The sequence below is a fragment of the Trichinella spiralis genome, assembly GCF_000181795.1.
Source record: "Trichinella spiralis strain ISS 195 chromosome Unknown Scfld4, whole genome shotgun sequence".
Taxonomy (NCBI): Eukaryota; Metazoa; Nematoda; class Enoplea; order Trichinellida; family Trichinellidae; genus Trichinella; species Trichinella spiralis.
Window position 1 is genome coordinate 1502493 of NW_003526943.1, and position 27189 is coordinate 1529681.

The 27189-nt window shown below is 28.4% G+C and overlaps 8 protein-coding genes across 8 annotated transcripts; 7 read left to right on the forward strand and 1 right to left on the reverse strand.

Annotated features, from left to right (window-relative positions):
- Positions 1–400: 400 nt before the first annotated feature.
- On the forward strand, positions 401–829 carry Tsp_00452 (conserved hypothetical protein). Its single transcript, XM_003376120.1, has 2 exons — positions 401–406; positions 530–829. Exons 1-2 carry the CDS (start codon positions 401–403, stop codon positions 827–829), a joined length of 306 nt encoding a protein of 101 aa, XP_003376168.1.
- A 1349-nt stretch (positions 830–2178) lies between these two features.
- Positions 2179–4774, forward strand: Tsp_00451 (putative Gp54 protein). Its single transcript, XM_003376121.1, has 8 exons — positions 2179–2299; positions 2594–2667; positions 2959–3004; positions 3091–3161; positions 3215–3381; positions 3452–3518; positions 4523–4584; positions 4636–4774. The coding sequence occupies exons 1-8, from the start codon at positions 2179–2181 to the stop codon at positions 4772–4774; spliced, it is 747 nt and encodes a 248-aa protein (XP_003376169.1).
- Positions 4775–4969: 195 nt separating this feature from the next.
- Tsp_00450 (hypothetical protein) lies at positions 4970–5690 on the reverse strand. The gene is made up of 4 exons (XM_003376122.1): positions 5667–5690; positions 5500–5620; positions 5183–5382; positions 4970–5092 (listed from the first exon to the last, which is right to left on the reverse strand). The coding sequence occupies exons 1-4, from the start codon at positions 5688–5690 to the stop codon at positions 4970–4972; spliced, it is 468 nt and encodes a 155-aa protein (XP_003376170.1).
- Positions 5691–7523: 1833 nt separating this feature from the next.
- On the forward strand, positions 7524–9365 carry Tsp_00449 (putative ISDet3, transposase OrfA). The gene is made up of 5 exons (XM_003376123.1): positions 7524–7568; positions 7697–7988; positions 8057–8365; positions 8581–8916; positions 9028–9365. The coding sequence occupies exons 1-5, from the start codon at positions 7524–7526 to the stop codon at positions 9363–9365; spliced, it is 1320 nt and encodes a 439-aa protein (XP_003376171.1).
- A 2285-nt stretch (positions 9366–11650) lies between these two features.
- Positions 11651–14111, forward strand: Tsp_00448 (putative PAN domain protein). Its single transcript, XM_003376124.1, has 8 exons — positions 11651–11662; positions 12010–12066; positions 12281–12325; positions 12446–12477; positions 13083–13411; positions 13682–13753; positions 13889–13935; positions 14001–14111. Exons 1-8 carry the CDS (start codon positions 11651–11653, stop codon positions 14109–14111), a joined length of 705 nt encoding a protein of 234 aa, XP_003376172.1.
- A 789-nt stretch (positions 14112–14900) lies between these two features.
- Positions 14901–20573, forward strand: Tsp_00447 (putative PAN domain protein). The gene is made up of 14 exons (XM_003376125.1): positions 14901–14922; positions 15106–15191; positions 15346–15397; positions 15785–15886; positions 15935–16054; positions 16492–16566; positions 16771–17079; positions 17192–17239; positions 17805–17897; positions 18176–18505; positions 18602–18721; positions 18764–18882; positions 19420–19464; positions 20523–20573. Exons 1-14 carry the CDS (start codon positions 14901–14903, stop codon positions 20571–20573), a joined length of 1572 nt encoding a protein of 523 aa, XP_003376173.1.
- A 199-nt stretch (positions 20574–20772) lies between these two features.
- Positions 20773–21192, forward strand: Tsp_00446 (conserved hypothetical protein). The gene is made up of 2 exons (XM_003376126.1): positions 20773–20950; positions 21077–21192. Exons 1-2 carry the CDS (start codon positions 20773–20775, stop codon positions 21190–21192), a joined length of 294 nt encoding a protein of 97 aa, XP_003376174.1.
- Positions 21193–21787: 595 nt separating this feature from the next.
- Tsp_00445 (putative PAN domain protein) lies at positions 21788–25653 on the forward strand. Its single transcript, XM_003376127.1, has 8 exons — positions 21788–22058; positions 22174–22236; positions 22486–22518; positions 22844–23158; positions 23738–23797; positions 23943–24002; positions 24895–25191; positions 25304–25653. Exons 1-8 carry the CDS (start codon positions 21788–21790, stop codon positions 25651–25653), a joined length of 1449 nt encoding a protein of 482 aa, XP_003376175.1.
- The last annotated feature ends 1536 nt before the right edge of the window (positions 25654–27189 follow it).

The window sequence follows — 27189 nt, forward strand, 5'->3', positions numbered from 1 at the left end:
TAACAAGTGGCCATAAAATTTGATGAAAGTGATTGTTCTGTAAATTCAAAAACCTTCTTTGAAATAATTCATCCCAAATCTACTACAAGTATTTTCGACTGTTCAAAAGCAATACAAGCATATACAGTATACAATAGTAAAACTACAGGTATTGCAAATCTTCAAAAAAATCGAGTGCTCTTGTTCAAAAATTTTAAACATTTACATGTTAAATGAATTGTGTTGAGTAGAAAAGACAATGAAATAGCAACTTTTAATGTTTCCACAAAAAATCATAAATAGATTATTATTGCAACTTACTTTGTATACTTCTGAATTACTTGGCAAAATTACACTGCAAAAGTAGATTATCAAGAAAAAGCAACGTATTGCTGCTCGTTGCATGTTGTTTTTGAAAAAAATGAAAGTTAAAATTGAAAAGCAAAATGTATATTAGTGAAATTGGAAAATAGCCAACAAAGCCAACTAAGAAAAATGCTAACAATTCATCGCATTTGACGACTATTCAAGCAGCAACTGACATTTCAAGCAACCAAGAGAGCATGAATTGAGTGAGCAAACTGGTCTCCATAATCCCTTCAAGCAACTTTCTCATCAGTTGAACCAGTCGATGAAGTCAGTCGCATATGCATCCCATGTGTCAGAGTCACGTGGGCCGTTGTTGTTGCAGGATAAAGTTGTGAAAAAGAGACGCAATGAGCAGAGACAACACATAAACAAGAGACACTTGAAAAGCCCTTTTGAAAATGAACAACCATTATACCTGCTTCAATGGAGGCCATTCGTTATTTTATGGTGCCGTTTTTGTTGGGCAAAACGAACGATCTGAATGAGGAGCTATTCTTTCTCTTGAAAAAAGGCTAATCATGCAGAGCTGTTTGTTCTTCGAAATTTATGCTTTTTTTTCTTTCAAAGAAACAAATTCCAACATGACATCTTTCACTTTTACGGATGAATGAAAACACAATTTTTGTTCCACGCACAATAAAATTAACAATGATTTTTATGGACAATGAAGCACATTTCCTTCAAATGTCGAAAATTTTAGCATATATATATATAAATAAATGGTCAATAGCACTTGAAACAACAACAATCACAAATTACATTTATATGGGATTTTTAATTAAAAATATTGTTCTAGAAGATGGTTTCTTTGAATAATATAAATGTTATTTGCTTTTCATCTTCAATTGTCAAAAATTGCAATAATCCATTGAGAATACTACAAAACTGTCCAAAAATTCACTTGAAATAATTCATGCATCATTTAAATGCATTAAATTTCATCAATATTTCAACAGATGTAATAAATTCAAAATCGTTCAACAAACATGCTATTTCACCACTGCAAAATATTATTCATATTTGTTTTATTATTTGCAACTCTTTCAGTTAACAAATTTTGTTGCATTTACTTTATCCTTTCACAATTTTGAATTATTCTTACAAGAATAAACTAATAAATGATGAATGCTAATAAATCTGTGCAAAACATTATTTCACTTGTGTTTATTTAACAAAATATAACGAAAAGTGTTATTTTTGTACTGGAATATGTTATCTTTCAGCATGTGTCGAGAATAATTTATTACTGTTTGTGTTAAGGAACTGAATAACGTGCAAATTTAATTTAATAAAATTCCACTTATTCTTGATTAAAAGTACGAACTTATTTATTTAATAATAAGCAGTCCAAGGGCAGCAGTTTATTTAATAAAATGATTTCTCGCGAGCAGTCAAATGATAATTAATTATGAGCTTATTTCTTGAAATTTCCATTTAATTTTTATGAATACTGATACAATGGCTTAGTTTATAATTTGCTACAGCAGAATGGTAACATCTTGGTTTTTAATAAAGTCATTTTACCCATTTATCAAAAACCAGATTCCAGATGAAAATGAAAAATAAATCTCTGAACGTAAACAAACTGGATAAACTCTTCAATGATAATTAAGTTAGATGATTCACTTTTGATACCGAGTTTAACGACGTAGCTGAGTTCACACTGCTAGTTAAATAGCAATCTAATTTGCGAAAATAATAAAATATAACGGCCATCCTACAAGTAGAATAGAATCAGCTGCATAAATAGGTAAATTTTTCTTATATAAATGGAGTTTGGCACTTGGCAGCTTAACTGTGTTGAGTACTAGCAACAAAATCAGCTTTACGATGCATTTCTCTGCACCTCTTAGCATTGTTCTTTTGACACTTCTTATTGAAGTTCATTATGCAGATGCACTGTTTGGAAGACATAAACCATGGGTAAGCAGACATGCTTCAAATTGTAATAGTATGTGCTTTTAATTGATAAGTAATACGATTTAATGCATTGCACAATTTTAACTGTTTTACATAAAAATATTGTTATGATGTTATGAAATGCATATATTAAAAACGAAAAGAATAGCAAAATATAATTAAAGTATGAATTTCTGAACTGGAATCTTGATATGATTTTAACAAAGTGACTTATTTTTACTGCGCCAGTTAAATAAATTCTAAATATTCTTATATATTTCATCACTGAAAGTTGGCTTAAATGAACTGTTTTAGAATGAAGAAAAAGTAAATGCTTTTCTGTAAGTATTCATTTTTATTATTCGTATTCGTCGTTCACGTCATATGCATGTACATGCTTTAATTTCATCTATAACTGAGGTATATTAGGAATATATGAATCTTTAATTCATTTCGTGAACCTTTTATATTAATATGTTTCATATTAACATAAATAAAATGAAATATGCTGTTACTACTTCATTGCATTTAAAAGCTGTTTTACACGCTTTACAATGTTTTGTTATTATCATTCAAAGTGATTCAGTAAAACATTTTTACTCGTAAAATATATGTTTTTATAGTTATAAAACCGCTTTGATTCATCTTGATTTTTATGCTAAAATGTGTCAATATGATGTGTGCTAAATTAAAATAATAATACTTTTGCAGTTACTTCAATGCATATTTCAAAACTTACATATTTTCCTTTTCACAAGTATGCTCTGCTAACAGATTCATAGAAAAGTTTTGAAATAAACACAAATAAGTAAATAAATAAAATCTGAAAATTATTTTTGACAGTTTTCATTGTCTGTAATTGGTTGGCAAATTTCAGTGAAAAGACAAAGCGTGTCACAAAACGAAATGAAGAAGTAAGGAACAGCAGTTCATTTCACCGTCTTGCATTAAAAATGTTAAATTATAGAAATGGGAAGCATGCTTTGATTTTCTGTATTCTGTAAAATGTGGACAGGAAGAATGCAAGGAATTTAAGGATAGAGTCGATTCATTCTCTAAAAATCAGCGAAACAGTCCTGAATTTACAGATGCATTCAAAAACTTTGATGAATGCGCTGAAAAATGTTTTGACAGGTATGATGCTATTTTTTAAATCTTAGTCTATGAATGAAATTTTTCAATTAAAATAATATATTACATTTAGAATTCTAAAGGAAAAAAATCTGGAAGAATACCACGAGCAACTGAACAGACTTCAGATCGAAGGGTCCGTATGATGAGCAGATTTCTCGAATTAAATGGAAAAAGTATCTAGATATTGATTTTATTAAAATTTAATTTACTTATATTTTAATTAATCTTTTAATTTATGTCTCAAACATTGTTTAACTCTGCTTTGTTGAAAATAAAGTGCTAATGGATTGCTAATTTTGATAATTTCTAAATAATTGCTTCAATTTAAAAATATTGACTCAAAAGTAAAACGAAAAATGATTTCAAAAATGCACTAGAAATGAAAAATTTAATAAAAGATCAAAATAAAAGACTCATATTCGCTTCATCGAATGGTAAACACTCACCATAAATTGCAATAATTAAAAGCAACATTAAAAATTTACGCAAGGTAAACATTAAAGTTGTGATCAAATATAATATTTTAAATTTATTAATGAATTCAATTATTAAATTATATTTATAAAACATTAAAGTGCATAAAATTGGTTCTTTTAATATTCTACTCAGCTTTATTAGAAATCATTTTATTAAATTGTGTGCACCATTTTAAAAGCTTGTCATAACGTATTTTGCTGTTGCGAAAAAATATTTTAAGCTTGAAAAAATGTTCAGATAAAAATGAATATTTAGAAAAAAAAATTTTCAGTTGCTAATATAGAAAATTACTTCACTATAATTGTTAAATATATAAATTTTTATAAAAATATTGAACATCTTTTGCTGAATGCTATTTCTATTTTATGTGAGCAAACAATTTGCATTTTTTATTCGATTATTCTACAATTTAAGAACTGTTTTGGCGATAACACCTTTTTATTTTGGCAATCTCTGATTTTTGTTATGAATTAACCCTAATACGGGCACCTGTCTACATATGTAGACACATAGCATTTTCTCTTTTTTTGATAATTAAACTGAAATAATCCACATGCTTGTAGTAGCTAAAGTGCTCTGAGGTTACCACATTGATTATTTTTGAATGTGGTCCATGTTCGTGTGCTTTATGAAATCTAGTATAAAGTTTCTGTGGATTTTATAGAGTAGATTAGTCAAAAAGGGTGTCAACCCCAAAGATAAATACGGCATGCTTCATGAGTGTCTGTCAGTGCTCTCAGACCTTCTTTATGTTTGTTTAAGAGTCACTGTTTTTAGCTCAATATGCAACAAAAACAGTCAGTTGTTTATGGCAGCTTTAAAAAGTGGATATCCATTATGCAGCTATTTATTGCTACAAATAATCAGTTGTGGTGAACTTGTGTTTGCCACTTTTGCATTTTACTATACGTATTGACCATTTCACCATTTGACCAGAAAAGTATCACGTGAAGATCAACTGGATATGAGACGCAGAGAATGGTTATGCTCTGAAATATTTGTTATATGCTGGCAGAAGTCGTAAAGAACGTCACTTCGGTCTTGCAAGCACCAATGTTGGGCAATTGGCACAGCCATTTGTGAACTCTAAGAGAAACGTTTTTATGGACCGTTATTTTACATCATATTCCACTGTGCAACGTTTTCTTGAGCATGGTATTACATCTGTTGGTACAATCTTTGCATATCGCCGTGATGTTCCAGCATGTTTGCGTAAAGCAGTACGACGTGATCTCTACTCTATATTAGCTGTTTATGAGTACAACATAAGAATAACGATGATCAATTATGTGCCAAGAAAAAACAGCAATGTTCTTCTGTTGACTTCATGCCACGCAAAGTTCAAAATAGACGACCAGTGAGGTGTGACAAAAGACCAAACATCATAAATGGCTATAATCTGGGCAAAGGATGCGTGGATAGCATGGATGCAAGAATAGAAGATTTTTGCTGTATAAGAAAGACCAACAGATACACCATGCTGATGCTGAACTTCATCGTTGAGGTGTGCATCAACAACGCATTCTTACTGATGAAACATAAGCAAAGTTATCAGAAGACAAAGAAGCGTTTTATGAAAGAGCTTTCAGCTGGTCAAACACATCGAAATTAGGTATCAAAATCAAAAATCTGTGCACAAACTAAACATGCCTTTATCCGCTACAGAGTGCCCAAAATCATAAATGTTACAGATATCAGTTATAAAACGATAAAATCCATCAAAATGCCGAGAGCAAAGACGTCGAATATCAACGCAAAACCGCTGCCATTCATGCAAAAAACTATATATGTAGCAGCCATGAAATCACTAAAATATCGTGTAGCGCTTGCATTGAATAAAATAAATAATCTGTGGAATTATCATTAGTTCTTGAAAAAATAATGATAATAATGTACAGGGACTAAACATGAAGAAATTTCTAGTGTGTACATATGTAGACAGGTTCCCGGATTAAGGTGCAAAATTTGCCGCCCATATGAGGGTTAAATGATTAAATGAATAAAATAAATTGACTGTTGCGATATCTGCACACACACGCCTACACATCTAGCTTTCCATAACAAAAAAATTAGTTAACTGCTTGTACTTCTTGCGTTTATGAACCTGAAAATCTTACACATCTTTGTTAGCTGTTAAGAATCTCAAAAGTGATCTGCAACTGATTTCATATGTGCTGATACGCATTTTTTAAAATAAATATTTAAAACATTAGGCATATTCTTTGTCTTTTCTCCTTCTTACTTCATCTTTTATGCACAAAGTCACTTATGATCATAACTGACGATTATAATAAATTATCACATATTAATATCTTTTGTGATGTTCCAAAATATTAGCTGCAAAAAATTTAAAGAAGCTCCTTTGAAAATTAAAAAAACAAGTTTCTGCTCTCATTAAGCTGATGGCATGATAATTGTTCAGCAATATTTATAAATGGATGATGTCAAAAAAATGATAGGGCACTGCATTTTGTGCAATTATTTATTAAGCTTTTATTATTGCATATTATTAATTTTATTTTGTACACTTTTTCCTAACTAATTTTCGTTAATTTTTTTGATTAATTAAAATATGCCCTGTAAAATATGTCTGCCCAAAGCAAAACTTTTATCATTTTCTCCATTACAACTTTTTCATTCATTTACTCCAATTTGAAGCTTAAAATTTTTTTAAATACTGCTTATTGCATTTTAAACTTTTTGTGATGTTTGTGCATTGCTTCAATTCCAAATCTAACTGCAGTTACCTTTATACAGTTTGTGTAATCAAAAGGTAGCATCAGAATGCAATGTTATTTTGTAACAATAATTAAAATCTGTGCTGTAAAATATATAAAATAATCGCAAAAGCAGTTTCAAAAAACTGTATACATTATACAAATGAATTTCAAATAAAATAAATATTCCAAACTGTCAGTTTAGCAGCAAAAATGGCATATTTTATATTTCCTATTCATTCATTAAATATTTATTCAAGGAAAGGCTTAGTTGATGTAAATTAATCAAACAACTCTGAGGTGCTATATACAATTATTATCATGTGTTATAGCTGTTTTTTTCGTTACACAAACTATTAATATAAACAATCGTTATTATGCAGCTGCTTGTAGGCTTCTCAGGAAATATTTAAATATTTTCATTTCATCAAGAACATCAAAACAGAGAAAAACAGTGCGTGTGTACTGCTGGTATGTGATTATTCATTTTTAATTAAATTTATATTAATATAAATTAATTTTGCTAACTTTAAAACTGAAAATTGCATGACAAAATGCTTTATGTAATAAGAATGTACTAAGTTGAGTTACTGTACTTTATATAGGATTTGTCAGTTTTAATTTCTAAAAGTGATCAGTATGTATAATTCATGAAAAACTACTTTATTAGTTTCTTTAACAGATAAAATAATAAAAAATTGATGATGTAAGCACAATAGTAGAAAAAAAGTATAAAACAAAAATTAATTTTATGACAGTGTTCAAAAACATTGCCATTTACAACAATTAACAGCTGTTACTTATTCAAGTAAACAATTGTTAAATCAAATTGAAATGAGTTTAAACAAAAATGTCTGTTCAATGTGCTAAGTGCGTTGATATTATAAAAGGTATTCTTCAAATAATTACGATAATTTTTAATACATATTTTTTTATTAACAGAAGAGGATGCCTCATCTCACCAAGACAGTTTTCTTACTTCTCCTCCTTAAAGTAAGCTGGTTTTTTCTTATTTTTGCATTTTTCAATTAAAAATAATATTTTGGCAAAAAATAACAGCATTTCAGAAAAACTTTAATTACTGAAGCATATTACAAGTTTGCAATAATTTTTATTTTCAGTTTGTGCAATGTGAAGAATTGCTAATGTATGTTGATATTGTTAGTAAAAGTTGTTATGTTGAAAGAATTAATGCAGAAACAAGTCCAATGAAAAGCGTTGATGCAGATCTGGAAACTGCTACATTATCAAGCTGTATAGGATTGTGCAAATCTTTCGAAGAAGAAAATGAATGCAATGTAGTGGCATATTCAAATGAGAGCAACATTTGCAAAATGTTTACATTAGATGGCCCTGCATATTTCACAGATGATGAATCAAGCAGCTACTTTTTCATAAAACACTGTGAGTTAGGTATGTATATAGAATGCAAATTTTCTGAAAAAAAGCATTTAATTCTGGACAGTATTTTTAATTTATAGAAGATGCTGATGCCCATAATACGGAAACTGTAAATGACATTATTTATCTTCCTGAAACATTAGAAACTTGTGAAGTTGAATATTATCTTGGAAATAGCGTATACGGCTTCGGCTACTTGGAAGAGTCAGATGGAATTGACAACTTAGAAAATTGCCTTTCTCTTTGTCAAATGCTGGCTAATGAAAACGGTTGCACTGCTGTTGAATATTTGCAAAGTCAAGGCAAATGCCGCCTTTTCAAAACCTCCATTGTCAAGCATGTTCAAACATATGATGGTTCATTTACAAAAATTATCGACTGCCATAAACGTAAGCAAATATAAAAATTATTTAAATTTACTGAATTCTTCTTATTGAATTGCAACAAATAAATTTATGTATTTAGAATTCGAAAAATTAGTCAAATTTATTATTAGCATCGATGAAGATTAGTTTATTGTTAAAGTTTGCAACTCAATTTGCGAAATTTTTTGTAATACCAAAAAATGTTCAACTAAATTCTTGAAAATGCATGCATATTTTAGAAACGCCAGCTATTGTAAATGAGCCTGAAGAATCAGAAATTTTGGTCGAAGAGGCAACTAAGAAAGGCACTGTTGCGGTAGTTGAGCTTTTAGAAAGGTGTGACGTCACTTATCATGCAACAAAAGAAAATTTTGGATTTGAAACATTCAAAGAGATGAAGAGTATCAAAAATTTAAACAAGTGCATATTCATATGCCGTGTTGACGATGCATGCAAAGCTGTATTATTTGCTCCAAAAGATAAAATGTGCAAATTGGCTAAGAAAAGTGGCCCTACGAGCAAAGTGGATAGATCAGACAATCAGCTATTCGTTCAGATCATCACATGTGAGAAAGGTAAATTCTTCTATAGAACGTTTTTATTGCATATTTCCAATTTATTAAACACCGTTGAATATGTCATTTTCGTGAATGTGTGCATAAAGTGAAAAATAAATTTTATTTCAGATCGCGTTCAAGAACGCTTACACAATCCGTCGCCTATAAAATACTATTTGCCTGAAATTGAGGAAGTGTGTGAAATTGAATTTTATGTGTTACCAAAGCTCACTTCGTGGTTGCAAATTGGAAATTCTGTGAAAGCTCGCGATTTGACAGAATGCTTAGAGGCATGCAAGGTACTGGAGCATATCCAACAGTGCTCAGCAGTTAATTTTTCCATTGATAAAGAATGCGTATTGCTAAAGAGAGGTAAACCTGAAAATGAGTATACAGTTTTACAGAAAAGTCTTTTTGGCGAGTTTGTGAACTGTTTTGAAGAAAGCATCGTGGAACTGTTATCATAATTTTACATTTCACTTGTGAAGGGCAAACAGTCTCTTATTACCTGAATACGTTGTTTGATAAATGATATGGCTTTTATTATCAAATGATCATTAAACAAATAAAGCATTGCCATAACACTGTGCGCATTTATTCTCTTGCTATAACCAAACAGCTGTTTATTAAGACCATTAAAATGATATTAAATAATTTAAAATATGCTACAAGGCATAATTTTAGATGACGACTAAAATATTTTATTTTCAATAATTAAAAAACGGATTTAAAATTTATTAGGATAATTTTGAAAGTGTTTCATGATACAGTATCTATGTGTTGGATGAGCTGAATGGAATAAAGATTATGACTTATTCTTTAAGTTTAATAAAATGAAATTTCAAGAAATAATTCTGTTATGCAGTAATGAAGAATATAAAGAAAAGGCAATGTTACAATAATAAAATGAATAAATATTGTGTAAATTAAAAAATATGTCTCTAAATTTGGTTTTTCAAAGGAATACTAATAATGATATTAAAAGATATATTAAAACTATGAGAAATAGCAGTAAAGAAAAGAAAAAAATAAAAGCAATTATTTTTATTGTAGAGTAATGAAAGAAACTGGAAACCGCATTAATATTTGTATCTGAATATACTTCAAATGATGTTATGTCTGTTTTCAAGATAAAATTCGTTTCCATCATTTACTTATTCATTCATTCATAATTATTCACATTTAACATTCATTTTTACGCGCCTAAAAGCATCTGACATGCGTTATTACTAATTAGCGCGCTTCAAACTCTTGAAAAAAATTCTGAAGAAGTATATAACGTCAAATTTATTAAGGTTAATAATTAAAAGCAGGGCAATGCAAAACAAGAGATAAACGAGATTCACAGAGAATAAATTCATGAAGAAGTTCAACTAAAACAATAACTTGTTTACAAAACAAATGAGAAGCAATGGAATTAAGTCCTTGAAAGTTCTTCTGCTTGGTAATTAATATAAACATACATTAGCATATGAATATGGATAAGATAAATTTGAATTTTGACTTTTGCAGCATCAAATTAGATAACAAATTCAAGCGATGGCCAAGGAATAATGATATGCTTTTTAGAATAAAACGTTGCAGTGATATAATAAGACCATTTCTTTGAAATTATTGATGTGCATGTAAATTATAGACATATATAATTGATACTGGATGCATTGATGCCTCCATTAATATGCGAACGGAATAAGTAAGTAAATAAATAAAAATGTGTACATATAATTTGCTATAGCGTGTAATTGATGCTTAAATGTAAATCATAATAAAAAGCTGTAATGAATCAAACAAAGTGATACATCTTCCTCTCTTTCTTATTATTGCTATCAGTACGACTCATCATAAGAGGAAACACGTTTTATTATACAATAGGTATACAGACAACGCATGCACATACACAAACACACACTACACCACACTTCTATATATATATATATATATATATATATATATATGTATGTGGCTTCCTGGTTTGCCAATAGATGTCTCTTTGTGTTGTTCTCTTGTTAAATACATGCAGTTTTCGATTCATCGATACCGTTACATAAGCATTAATGAGTTTATTATATGATTGCAAATTTAAAAATATAGCTCTCATTACCTCTGTTATAGGTAACTTTGATAAGTGCCTACTAACAGCATTTTTTGAGCATGTTTGATTTACATCTCAGAATAGAAAATTAGATATGATTAGAATAGAATGTTTTATTTATTTTTGAAATTACATGAACAAGCAATTGTATTAAACTGCCGGCGCTGTGATCGCAACGAACCCTTCTAATTAAAAATGTTCTGCTATTTGCAACTGAGATTTGTATTTGTATTGAAAATAATGTATCAGATGTTTTCCAAAGTAGAAAGTTCTTTGACCAATGATCCAAATTCCGCCTGGTGAGCAATTTAGCAGGCTTCTTGGTGGCCGAATTTATTAAAGTTGCAGCAGTTTTGTTTTACTCTGCTAGTTTTGCTAGTTGAAAAACATATTTTAAATGCAGCAGTGTATGCACAATAGCATTCATATTTTACTATGATATTAATTTTTAAACTGCTTTGCAATGCAACTGCTTTGGATCTCTGCTGATAAAATGCCTCTCAGCGTGAACTGAAATGAAATAAATCAGTTTCAGTTAAAACAAAAGGTCTATTTTATTACTGTAATAATTATTTTATTGCTAATTTTAGTGGCGTCTATACTATTTTAAGTTGCCCTTCAATCAGCATTATTTTAACAAATTTAATTATATACAATAAAATGAACATGATGGTATATTTATAAGATAATACACATAAAAAACTTTTCATTTTATATAAGATAGAATACTTTAAATATAAATAAATTTAAAAAAATTTTTTGAATACACAACTTTTTTAATTAAATAAATATATTTTCGAACCTCAAAAAGGATTTAAAAATGAACAACAATTGTGCAAAATGTAGTTCATGAAAATTTGCATTCTAACAAAAGTTTTTATTTTCTGTAAAATTATGGCACTATAAATTCTACATTGTTAATTCATGCAATAATAATAAGCGCAACGGCAACTTTAGAGTTTTTTATTCATTATTCTTTTACATAGCACATTTTTAATTTATTTAGAACATTGTTGCAGAACACTTTCCGCTACACTGCAATTGCAACAAAAAATGCAGCAGCATCTTTTTCCAATGTTTTGTAAAAACATTTATCTTTTGCGCAGTTTTACAAAATAATGGAAGTTTCTGCTACATAATGCTTAAATAAATAACATAATACAGCTACGGTCAAAGCAAAAACTAATTATAATAAGATATTTTAAAGATGTTGTAACCAAACATTACTAACCACTTTGTTAATGTTTTAATGATTATTTGCTGAACAGAATTTCATATTTAAAATTCCAGGATACTTTTACTCTTGCTTACATTTCAAGCTCACATCATTTGTCAGTATTTCAAAATTAGCAATATTATTCTATTTATAAAACTGACTTATTAAATGTAAAGTAAGTATGTTTGCACTGCCAATGAATGCGAAGTATATAAAATAAAAAAATTTGGGAATTTTAGAATCCATCATTCTGCTATCATCATCATTTAAAGTAAGTTAAGTTTTGTAAATGAAGCTGTCACTATTCAATTAAAAATAAAACAAGCATTTCAATAAATTATGAAACAAGACTGCAGATTATTTCCAAGTATGTATGTAAAGCAATAAAGCAGTTGTAAATTAATTATTTTCTAAATGCCTTGCAATATATTACAGTTTTATAATTTTTTTCATCTTCAACTCTGCTCATTTTCTGATGTAAATCAGTAATCACTAATGCCAACAGGTCCTTCTGAGCATCATTGAAAACTATATTTGTATTGATGACCGAGATCACACATTGCTGGTTCATGTAAAAATGAAGCGTTTTTTTCTCGCTTTCACATGACAGTGCTCATGAGTTAATTTTTGTTTTTTTAAATATATATAATATAAATCATGCATATAAATTTTATATTTAGCATTATTATATCTTTAATTTACAAATCAAAAATAAATTATCAACAAGTTGTGCAAGACTGAATTGAATTGTTTTCTAAAATTAAATTTCACGCATTGCAATTTCAGATTCACTTATGAGGAAAAGCATCTTTACATTAGTGGTTTATGTCCTTCTATTTAAAGTGAGAACCATATTTTGAAAAACTTTTTGTTAAGAATATACCGTACTGGATTTCAGATTGAATTGGCAGAGAAAATGAGCATTATAGTGCAACCACTTGGACAAATGTGCACAGTTGAAAGGAAATATTTTGATATTCATGAAGCAGTCAGTAGTCAAATAGAACAGTGGTTTTCACCTAGTACTGAAGCATGCATTTCGATGTGCTGCGCAAGACGAGCGAATATAGACTGCAAATCGATTATTTATAATAAGAAGGAAAGAACTTGCCTGTTTCTGAATAGCGCATTCCAGCACTACATGTCAATCCCATCTACAGTTAATTTTGATTCTGAGTTGTACGTCATATACAGTTGCGGAAATGGTAATGCATTCATATATTTTATAATTTTAAAAATTAATACATTATTAAAAGCAAACAAAAATTAGTGTCATGTTCAACCTAATGTTAAAGATATGCAGAAGTTTTAACAAAAAGTTATGAAACAAATGACGTTTAATTTAACTTCACTTACAAACTGAACAATGTAAAGTAACAATTAAAAAATTTAATTCTAAATAACATTAATTTATTCTATAAAAACGTTGGTAGTGTCAATTTTTAGAGTACATAGTTAGACAATGAACTTTGAAGTTTGCATGTACACCAGTATCCTGCTTAACGCTCATGATGCGTTCTTGAAAAAGAGCGCTAAAAGCGAACAGCGTTAAATAGTGTCGTTATAGCATGTGTTTGTAGTACATCTGTTCCAATGAAAGTCAGAATACATGCAACAAAATTTGTTTGAAATCTTTATTCAAATGTTTCACGCTTAATGGATCATAATTATGGTTTCTTCAGCTTTTAGCCTCTCAAGCCTGGGTTTCTTGGTGATGATATCATCAAGAGTTAATTGCCTTTTCTTAAGTTTTCTCTCACAAAGAATTTCTTTAAAGCAGGATATCATTTGAAGAACACCCTACCTTGTCTTGGATCTCCGCTTATAATCCGGGTAGTATTCTGCAAACTGGTCCATGGTTTTTGCACTTTTGATGATGCTGTTGTTGAGGAATTCTGTTGTTAGAGTTCTTAGAGGTGAATTATCTTCTGAATCCAGACTGTTAGTTCATTATCAGTGCATAGTTCTGACCGCTCTTTAAGATCACCATTGCTATGCCTTTTACTGTGAAGCTCTAATAATTCCTGAACATTTTGCTAGGGAAATTCTTGCGCTGCCTTGACATTCAAATCAGTTTCTTCACCACTGATACGTATGTTATAGAGTTTGCTCTATTTTTAATTTATCAGTTCAACAACTCTGCTAGCTGTTAAATTTTCAGATTCATTTCCACTTTCTTATTCAATATGATTGGAGATGCTTCTTGCCTTTTGCATAATTAACATCGGGCTCAAAGACATGCACTATTGCGTTTGATCATCTACCCAAATACTAAGTCTTCTTTCCATTTCTTCAAACAAATGGGTTCTTGAACGAGTTGTTTTTGTTGTTGACAAATACGAATTCGCAGATGCTGAAGATTTTATCTTATCCGTATTTTTCATAATTGTTACTCGATGTTGCTAAATTAAGACTATGTTGTTATTACTGTGGATGGATGTTGCTAAATTAAGAGAAGCGCTCACGCTAACTTTACGGTCACAGTTTCAGTCGACGTAGTATTTGCAATTTTTTATCCAGAGAAATGGCTTTTCTTTGCATTTTTGCGCTATCATTACTTGCACATCTTCTTCCTGACATAATGACAGAAGGCACCAAAAATAGATGACAAAATATATATAATCCAACAAAATTTAAGAATTCTGAACCAATTACCATGAATGATTGACTAACTGAATGTATCAGATAAGCCAAATGACGCGAGAGTTGCCACTAAGTAAGCAAAAATGAATCACATGTCACGTGAGTTAGAAACAGCGCTAGATCATCAAGAATCATCAAGAATCATCATCAAGAATGATATTGATGTATTTCAAATTTGAATATGCTATTAAAACACATATATGTACATAAACATTATGCACTTTAAATATTAATTCCAATCATTTACAATATCTAGGAAAGAAAGAAGAAGAAGAAGAAGAAGAAGAAGAGGAAGAAGAAGAGGAAGAGGAACCAGGTCCTGCAGCTCAAATGGAAGACATAGTGCATGATAAATCATCCGATACTGATGGTACACATTTGAAACTTTATTGCTGAAGTGTACATATATAAAAATTGTTTATTTTTATTTTTAATTCAAAAATGTATCACATTATATTTATATTATTTTAAGAGAATAAAAATATATTAATTGCAGTTACGCTTACGGTTGGCAACAACCACAAAGCAGATTAAAAGTTCCGTTATTAGTATTATTATTTATTTTTAGACTTTCAATAAAAATATTTTTAATGTTAATAATTATCAAGCAGATTATAATTCATACATTGTTTATACTGAATTATGCTTGAAACCGTATGCTTTCATAATAACAGCAAAACAACAACAATAATAATAATAATGATAATTTTAAAATATTTCTTTGAAAATGATATAGAAAATTTAAAAATTCCAATGATATTTCAGAAATAAATCATGATTTATTTGCATTATAATTTTTATTTATTTATATCATTTTAGCTTCAAATTTTTATTTAAAAATGAATGCTTAATAATCAGGCAAATATGTATTTCTGAATGAAAAGGTGTATTTAAGGGTGACATAATTTTTAAGCATGTTATATTTTTATATATAGATACGGAAGATAACACAGGAATTAAAGCAGAAATAGAAATTGATGTCATGGAAGAAATATGCGAAGTGATTTTTGAAAGAAGATCTGAAGTGACTGGCTATAGTTATTTTCAAGAAACTGAAAACATTGACTCTTTACAAAATTGTATAGTCCTGTGCCGCATGAGTAATGATCCTGCTTGTTCTGCCGTGGATTTCAGCATTGATAAAAGAGAGTGCACACTTTTAACAGTTAACCCTAATGCACATCCTTATCCTAGAAAAAGGAATGGTGAATTTGTCATCATTATAAATTGCAAGCCATGTAAGTATACTTTTATTTTCACTTTTGTATGCTCTATGATAGAAGATAACAAAGTCATCGTATAAATTTATTTAAATATTCAGTTTAGACTGGTAATCATTATTAATCTTCAAATTATGCATGACATTTAGTAATGTATAATGTATTGTTAAATTTTTAAATGCAAAGTTGTTATATTTCTACTTTATGTATTTTGTTGCATGCTTATCATATATATTTTTTTACATTTTTCACATATTTTTTCAAATTATATATAAATTATTATCAAAATGTCAACATAAAATGTTAGGAAGTAAAATAAAATACTTTTGAAAAGCATATTTTTCATCTTCAATTTTCAGTTCAATCCTTTAAAAATACTTTTCAAAATAGTCATTTTAAATTCACTATCTAATTTGAATTAGGGGAAACTGCAGATCTACCACTTTACAGTGATATTAATGAAGAAACAGGATACGATGTTTCTGACCCATTATCAGGTAAGTGTCCTTCACTTATTACGAACTGAGTAAGAATGCATAAAATATATATTTAAAACAAATCATTAAATTACACGAATATTTGAAGTATAAAATAGTAGTTTAACTTTCAATCAGTTACAACAGCATAATGAATTTTTATTTATAATTCTATACACTTGTCAAATCCATTTTTCATGTACTAATTTACAGCTTGAATTTTAGATCAAACTGAAATGAATGAAAATGTTGAAAGTGAAATACAGTTGGAAATTTTACAGGAAATTTGCAAAGTGCATTTTACTAAGGGTACTGTAATTTTGAATTACAGCTTTTTCCAAGAAACAGAAGCAGTGGATTCTTTGCCAAGTTGCTTGACGTCCTGCCGCTTAACCGATTCTCCATCTGTTTGTACAGCTGTTGAATACAATCCATTTAATGGGCAATGCCAGCTTTTTGCGTTTAATTTGGAAGCAGAAAAACATATCAAAAATCAGGAGGCTGAATTTGCTATAATTGCAAGTTGTGAATCATGTAATTTTCCTTTTCTTATTTTTTTATATAGAAAATTTGTTTGTAATATTTAGTTTTTTAGTTAAATGAGTCCATTTTATGATTTATTATAATTTAATTTGAATTTTTTGAGATATAATGGTGAAATTTTCATGTATGACAGCTAATATTGATGAGGAAAGTTAAAATATTTTCAAATTAGCACACATATTACTCTATATTTACTACTAACATAATGTGAAGTTTTTCCTATTTTTCATTCATATATTTTGAATTGAAATTTTGTATATTCTCTTTTGATTTATTTTAGCAAAAAGTAATGTTATTGTCAGATTAAAGATAAAGATAAAAATTAAGAAATAAAAAATATTTTTCATTAATCTTTTGAATTTATAAATGAGTATTTTTGAATTATATGACAGTCGAATTATTCATAAATATTAAGTTTTCATTTTACTTTAAATTCATGGAATATTACAATAAAATATCTACTTTAATATAAAATTATTATTATCTGACAATAATTTAACAGTGATTTTGACTCATTAAACGATTCATTATTACATTTATTATGATTAATACAGATTGTTGTTTAACTTATTTCATTATACATTCATAACATTATCATTTAATGTGCGATTTAAATGATTAAAATAATGTACACTATTTATTTTAAATTAATTTTGAAGTGTATTAAAAAAACATTTGTATAAGATGCATCTTTTATTAAACAACTTTTTTAATAGATATTGACCTAGCATCATTTCCATTCAGAGATGATCAAGTGACTTCAAGCAGTGAAGAAAGAAGTTCACGAAATAATGAAAGTGAGCAATGTAGTTACAGCATTTTTTAATTCACAAAATGGCAATATTTACAAATCTCCTTATAGAATGAAATTATATGCGTTGTATTTTGTTTGTCAGCTAAAGCTGTTTAATGACAGGATAATCATAAGTATCTTTTGTTTCGTGAGGGAACATTTTAATGCCAATTGTGTAACTTCCACATCTTTTATAGTCTTAAGCGGTTTATATTTTAAATTTCTTATATATTTACGTATATATTTTGTGATTCATTTATATTCACATAATTAGTTTGTGGCGATGTGCTTTAGGAAAGGAAGAAGGAGAAGAGGAAGAAGAAGAAGAAGAAGAAGAAGAAACAGTAAGAACTGGAACTCTCTCACTCTATAGCCTTCTGCAGAAATGTGATGTTCGCTATTACAACAAAAGAAACATTACTGGCTTTAAGAAAATATGGGAAAAAGAAAATGTTCGACATCTCACTGCTTGTGTCACCTGCTGCCGCATTGAATTGCAATGCTCAGCTGTGTTGTTTTCGAGCAGAGATAAAGTTTGTGGGTTTTATTCAATAAGTGAAGATAAAGAAGTTGTCAAGAAAAACTCTGAAAATGCTTTTGTTGAGATTTTAGACTGCAGATCAGGTATGAATGCTAATTTTATTTTTTTAATAGGCAAAAAATAGAAAATCAGAAATAATTATAAATCATCAAATAATATTTTACTTTAATATTTTTTAGATCGTGTGCATGAACGATACAGAAATCCACCTTTTATGAAATATTTTCTTCCTACTGTAGAAGAACTGTGCACCATTGAATTTTACACTTTAGCAGCATTGAGTGAATGGAAAGCAATAGGTTTTGCAGTAAATGCAACTAATTTAATAAACTGCTTTGAAGTATGTCGAGTGACTGCATCATCTGAGCATTGCAGTGCTGTAAACTTTCTGTTAAATGGAGAATGTATACTTTTGCAAAAAGGTACCCCAGATGACACGTACGCCGTCCAACCTAATAGTGTGTTTGCAGAAATATTAAATTGTTATGAAGGAAGTTTACCAGAAATTCTTTGATAATTGTGTATTTTAATATAATATGAATAAATCATGTAATGCATAGAAATTATTTTGAAGTGTATGCTTTTTGAAAAGTATTTCAATGAGCAGTTTACAATCTTATTTGAACAGTTCCTTTAAAATGAAAAAATAAGGTGTATGTAGTGTAGCAACGGCTTCATTTCGTCCATAGGATATGAAATTACGAAATTATTTTTCATTGTAACGCAATCTGAAGAAAAAAACTGAGTATTATAATTGCTACAGTTGATTTGAAGTGGGAGCATTTAAATTAAAATGATAATCTGAAATGAAAATCATCAATATTACTACGCTTTTTTATTTAGAAAGTTATTTAAGGGAGAATCTTCATTTATTTTATATTTCGTGATTATAAATGCTGGTTACATTTGGAAAAGCACAGAGGAATGTTATAAACTGTATTTTTCACACTTCTAAAAATATTTTTTAAGAAAAATTGTGCTTTTATTCTGATTTTAGAAGTTGAAAACAAGCCATATTTTAAATAAAAGAGTCAATGTTAAGGTATGTTAAAGTAAAAGATGAAGAAAATTTGAAGCACAGAATTTAAAACTGAAATTTGAAAATGCATGTTGCTTTTCTTAGCATAAAATTCAAAGCAGATTATGTATTAAATTTTATCAAGTCTTGTCACTGTAGTCTTATCCAACATAATCAACTGCGAAGCTGTAAAATTTTTAAAACAATTTTCTTCCATCTAATTTCTGTAAAATTAAAACTTGCTTACATTATTAAATTCCTCGTTAAATAATTATATGCGTTGAATAAATGCTGAAACATGCATTTTTTGGATACATGTATTGCGCTTCCATGAATACTTTTGGAGATTTTTTAATTCGGATTAAATACTTGCCACAGAGTTATCCCTAAATTGAAATTAATCATTCTGAAATTTACGGAGTTTATTCAAAAATGGAAATATTAATAATAATTGCACTTTATTTGCTTCCAGGAGTTAACTTAATATTGCAGCATTTTATTGAAATGTCAAGTTTTAATAATTATTTGTTTTGTAAAACTATTGTAATTGAAAATTGCATTATAACAATGAAAGCTTTAAAATTTGTTCAAATAGACTGTGTTTATTTACGTTATTAAAACAAACTGAAATTAATTTATCAAATATCTTAATATCAATTAATATTAATAAATTATCTTAATATTTATTTTTATCTAATCAATTTTGACATTTACTTGTGTGCAAGTTTACTTTCATACAATTATATAATACTTTAATTACAAATTTGAAAGGCATCGATTGTTAAGTTCTGTTGAACAGTACTTAAGCATAATTTAAATACTTTATAGCAATTTTATTTAAAATATTACAGTTTCACTATATAATTTTAATGAATTTCAATGAAATTAAAGTTTAAGTTTAATAAATTAATTCAATGTATTCACTAATTTTTTTTGAACTTACTGATAACATACATTACACTGAAATAAAAATGAGCAGTTCAGCGTAAAATATCTTCATCGGATAAAATTCAAATAAGAATATAAATGAAAGTACATATATTTTTTTAAATTAATATATGCTTGTTTTATAATTTATTTAGCCCATTGTAATATCAAGTTACGATGAACACTGCCTTCAGAATTACGCTTAAGCTGTTCTTGTTTAACGTAAGCCGCTTATTCATCTCCACCTGAACTCATTTTGACATATCTCTTTAGCTTGCTTTAGCAGACCAGTTTACGATATATGTTAGACCACTTGAAAAATTCTGCACCGTGGAAAACAAGCTTATAGAAACGTCACTTATAAGAGACAGTTTAATTGAACAGTGGTCCTTGGCCAGTTTAGAAATGTGTATTTCAGCATGCTTTATGCGAAGAGCGGGAATTCCCTGTGAATCTGTTGTTTTTGACAGTCAGCAAGATCACAACTGTAAGCTACTGGACAGCTCATTTTTTCAAACATCTTCAGCTCATCATGGTTCATCACCTCAATCTGACCTTTACGTCATTCATAGTTGTGACAAAGGTAAGATCACTTAAATTCTTTATAAAACGTATGTAAACATATATAAAATAAAATTTTTAAACTAATAAATAGACTAAAACTGAATTCTGTTTAATTAGAAATGTTATTAATTCTCCTCTTTTTTAGCTTTAATTTCAACGTATAATTTTATAGATTATAGTAATTGTTATGTTATTATAATACTAATGCTTGCTTTATTCAATAATAACAAGAAATGGTATAATGCTATAAAATCGTCATAAAATAATATTAGTTTTACAGTTTTTCAATGGTAAATTATAATAATTTCTTAAAATTTGAAGCATTTCTACAATAAAATATTTTAATAACTGTAACTATATATATATATCTTTAAAGGTATATCAAAATAAAGAAGTGTTTCTAAGATTAAGTTAAAGTTACTTTTACGTTTAGACAATAATAGAATCGGTGAACAAGCAGCAGTAGCAGATGATCAACAAAGTAAAGTTTGTTATATTGAATGCTTTGCACTAAAAACAAATTTTAAAATAACTGCCACATGAATTAATATTTTTAAAAAAGCTGTTAATGATGCCATAATATTTTAATTTATATTGTGGAACTAATTAAATGACTACAGTTAAATTTAATTGTTAAATTAATTGAAGCAGCAGTTTCAATGCCATTTTTCAGGAATATTTAAGATAACGTTTTCAGTTTAAGATAACTGTTAACAGAACACATGGCTTTATAATTTTTTATTTTCCTTTGCCTCATTTTACATTTCATTTCATGCCCTTTATTCATTTCATTTCTTTTATGATATTGCTGTTAGCGATACAAAGTTTAGATGAAAATTTGGTAATTTCCACTCAAATGCAACTCGAAATTACACAAGAATCTTGCACAGTTTTCTTTCTGAAAGAAAGAACTGCAGTTGGATTCAGTTATTTTCATCAAGATTTGGCTCATGAACTGAACAGTTGCTTAGCATTATGTCGTATGACCGTTGAACCTTCTGAATGTATAGCGGTGGACTACAATTCTGATAATAATCAATGTGTTCTGCTAGCATTAAATCCTCATGCTTCTCCCTACGCTAGACAACATGGAAGCGAATTTGTCATCATCGAAAATTGCAAACCATGTAATTGATTCTCCTGTTTTTAATTTTTAATATATATTATTATTTATCCTATAATGCGAAATGCATTCAAATATATTACAATGCATTTTAAATTTAACTCACTTTTAATCTTTAGTAGAAAACGATGCAGCGGCTGCTGAAAATGCATTCCAAAATAATGTCCAAACCGATGAAGTGGGTATGCTGTTATTTCACCTTTTATCTGTTTTATGCTAAGTAACTTCGATGCAGGAACATAAAAAATGCAAATGTTATTTTAAATCACTCATAAAATTAGTACTTTCTTAAAATGACAAAGTAAAGTAAATTATCTAGAACTGCAACACTATTATTATAATTATTATATCATAGCATACTGAAATAGAACTATTATTGTAATAATAACTTATTTGCTGTAATAAACTATTCATTGCAACTTTTTTTATAGACAGAGAATCATCTGAGGGCAGTAATTTACAGGGTTTGTATTATTTAGGTGTTTATTTAAGAAATATTTCGTAACTTATATTTTTGGAAAATTTAAAAAGTAAAATATTCAAGCCTGAAGTTAATAACTTTTGAATTCACTGAAAATAAATATGGAATTTAACTAATGAGCCATTCTTAAAAGCAGATTTGTAGCTTCTTCTTTAAACGTATTATATAGATATGAATGTTGCTTTCATAAATATTATGCATATGCAAGAATAAGATGCAAGATAACTGATAGAATTGTAGCATCTATAAATTATTGCAACGTACTGCAATGTTTTATATTATACAGTATATTATTAATTTTATTGCAGAATTTCAACAAATTGGTGACAACACTGAAGTTGAAGCAAGGATGAATTTGAATGTTTTGCAAGAGTCATGCTTGGTTTACTTCTTAAGAGAAGCATCTGTGAGAGGATACAGCTTCTTTAATCAGGAAAGTTCCATTGATTCATTGGAAAATTGTATTACCTTGTGTCGCTTAGCAGACGCCCAACATTTCTGTACTGCAGTTCACTTCATTGCTGATTCGAAAGAATGCACTCTACTTAGAGTAAATCCAAATGCAGATCCTTACACAAGGCAGCTTCAGAGTGAATTTGTAGTTATTGGCGATTGTGAACCAAGTAATTAATTTCAATAAGTTTTGATTTTAATATTTGTAGCAAATAGAAAATTTTACTTCGTTCATATAAATTTCTTTTACTAATTCTTCTTAACAATTTAGTAATTCACTATCTCATAATGCTTATTTATTTATTTACAGATTCTACATCAAAAACATTTTGTTTAGCATTATTGAATTTTAACATTACAAAAATTGATAATAAATATAATCCTATAAGTTGCATAATAATTAAGCTAATTAGCAACTTTACTTGTATAAATAGTATTACCATATATCTGCAAAAGGATATAAATGCACGTAATTAAATTCAATATATAATCATTTTATTGTATTTTTTAGCTATTAAATTCTCAAGCCAGTTTTAGAAATTCAAGATAAATATATAATGGAACAAACAAATTATAATGAATAATAAATGAGGCTATAATTTAATTATTTACTTTGAATTTGAATCTTTTTGATTACACACTGCATTTATTATTTCACAGTTTCTGCTTACTTTACTGATGTATTATTTTAAAATATTCATATTTAATGCTTTTGAATTATGTTTAAATAATGTACTTTGCTCATTTAGCAAATAATGCGGCTGCTTTGTTACCAACAGCAGAAAATGAAAATATCAATAATGTCAATGGTAAGCATATAAGCTACTTTTTATTAACTGAGATTAAAAGAATTTATTTAATGTACGTAGAAGATTAATTAAAAACGAGATATTTTAAAGTTTTCGCACTTGAAGCTTTTGAATTATTTTTAAACAATGTAGTTTACTCATTTAGCAAATGATGCGGCTGCTTTGCTACCAACAGAAGAAAATGAAAATATCAATAATGTCAGTGGTAAGCACATAAGCTACATTTTACTAACTAAGATTAAAGGGATTTATTTTAATATATCTAGAATGTCAATTAAAAATAAGATAGAATACATTGAAGTTTGTACATTTTATTCATATTAACTGCTTGTTTAATTTATTACAGTAAACACATTTCATTACAGTAAAATTATTAATTTGAACTGATAATAGAAAATGCTTTAGTATACTCAGTAAAACATAAACAAAATAATTTGAAAAAATGAATTGAGTAAAATATGCTGAATATTCAGGCTAAAAAGTTTTTGAAATATTTTTCAGATGCTACTTAGAATCGCAATAAATTTTAAACTCAGTGAATTACGTGTTGCATGAAATTTTGGACTGTAAACAGAAAAAAGCTAATTCAACAGAAATTTAATGCAAATTTAAAGTAATTTAATTCATTAATTTAGATAAACTAATCTAAATTAATCTAATAAACTTTAGATAATAAGATAATCTTAAAGAAACTTGATCTACTAAATTTGTTAATGGACGCAGCATGCATTACTAATTGTGCATACATAGTATTTTTATTTATTTTCTTCAAAAATGTAATTATTTCTCTAAAACATCACTTTATTGAAAACAGTTGCATTAAAGATGCTAATTTTTACGTTTACGATATTTTATAATAGTAATTATACAAAAATTATCATTTTTAGTTTTTTACAGCTTTTTCAACATATTCGAATGACCGATAGATTTAATTTAAAGTCATTATTATATCAAAAAGTTTATTTTATTAATGCTATTTTCGTCTGACGTCAGTTCATATGCATGATACATTCACATGTTCAGATACCTATAATATGTATAGCAAACTCGTAAATTTATCAATTCATTTTTTATTTTAATATTATTGTACGTTTCAGAAAATTTGTCTCTGATAAAATCTACAGTTGCAATTTACCAAATGCTAGAAGAATGCAATGGCAATTATTACAAGGGTGCAGTGATTCCAGGCTTTCATGATGTTCAGAAAATTAGCCAGATAAATAGTCTTCCACAATGCTTACATCATTGTCGTGTAGAAGCTCTTACTGAAACGTGCGATGCAGTGTTATTTTCTAAAGAAGAAAAAAAGTGCACTTTATTTGAACGTAACGATGATTTGGCAGCAAACAAAACTGTACAAGAAATATTCATCGAGTTAACTGATTGCCATGACGGTATGCATTATAAAAAATCTTTCAGTTTATATTACTAAAGGTTCAGCTAATGATATTTTTATTTTATGAAATGACACAATTTTGTAAGATTTCAATAAGTTGCATTTTGCAGATAGAAGTGAAGAACGCAAGCATAATCCAGCACCAATGAAGTATTATTTTCCTGAAGAAAAAGAAATATGCTTGATAGAGTTTTATGTACAGCGAACAATCAGTTCATGGTCCCAGATTAATGAATTACAAAATGTAACAAGCATGAGAACTTGCATGGAAGAATGTCGATCAAAACAACAATCACATGGCGAAAAATGTGCAGCATTTAATATAAACAGTGATAAAAAATGTCGTCTTTTCAAAAAAGACAGCACAGCTCCCTTGTACACTGTTATGGACGGTGGCATATTTGGTGAAATATTGCTTTGCTTCCCTGGTAACATGGTCGATTTGCTGAGTCCAGATTAAAGATTATATGATTCATTTTATACTACATCACATTGTCCTACTACAAAAATTGCAATTCAGTAAATTATAATTTCTTACAATTATGACAAATACAGCCTCAGCCAAAATGTAATTTTTCAATTCATATTTAGGTTTTATTACACATTAGCACTTTGCATCGCAAAATGCAAGCAAGCAGAAAACTTTTTATTATCAATGAATTTTATAAATTGAGTGCTTACAGAGCATTTTCTTTTATTGCATTTGCAATTACAAAATTTATATGTAACAGAACAGATTAATGCTATGGTAATTTTTTAAATTATATTTAAATTAAAATTTTAAATTATAAATTTTAAATTTATGTTTTGTGTTTTACTTGCTTTGCTATGTCTATTTCTGTAGAAAATTTGAAAAGCTAGGGGTTTTATTTGAATAAGTTATGTCAGTGATTAATGAAAGAATTTATATAATTAAAATTAGATTTCATTACGCGTTGCACTCAAACGTGTTATTTCAACTTATGAAAATAAGAAGACTGTGTGATTTGAATGATGGTTATGTGCGTGTCGTACTGAATTATGATTTATAGCATATAACATTGGGAACAAAATTCAACAAATATAATAATGATTAAAATTCAAAACTACTTTCATTGATTTTCTTAAATGAAAAATCGCACAGTTTAATGCAAATAAATAATAACAGTTAAATAATAGCTTACTTTTTAGAAAAAATTGCAATTGGTAATTAAAAATATTAAACCTCATCCGGGCGGCAAATTTTACATCTTTATCCGGGCACCTGCCTACATATGTAGACACTAGAAGTTTCGTCATGTTTAGTCCCTGTACATGATGTCAAAATGATTATTTTTTCAAGAACTAATGATAATTCCACAAATAGATTATTTATTTTATTCAATACAAGCGCTACACGATATTTCAGTGATTTTATGGCTGCTACGTATATATTTTTTTGCATGAATGGCAGCGGTTTTACGTTGATATTCGACGTCTTTGCTCTCGGCATTTTGATGGATTTTATCGTTTTATAACTGATATCTGTAACATTTATGATTTTGGGCACTCTGTAGCGGATAAAGGCATGTTTAGTTTGTGCACAGATTTTTGATTTTGATACCTAATTTCGATGTGTTTGACCAGCTGAAAGCTCTCTCATAAAACGCTTCTTTGTCTTCTGATAACTTTGCTTATGTTTCATCAGTAAGAATGCGTTGTTGATGCACACCTCAACGATGAAGTTCAGCATCAGCATGGTGTATCTGTTGGTCTTTCTTATACAGCAAAAATCTTCTATTCTTGCATCCATGCTATCCACGCCTCTTTTGCCAACATTTTAGTCATTCATGATGTTCGGTCTTTTGTCATCTTGCTGGTTGTCTACTTTCAATTTTGTGTGGCGTGAAATCAACAGAAGAACATTGCTGTTTTTCCTTGGCACATAATTGATCATCGTTATTCTTTTGTTGTTCTCATAAACAGCTGACGTAGAGTAGAGATCACGTCGAACTGCTTTACGCAAACATGCTAGAAT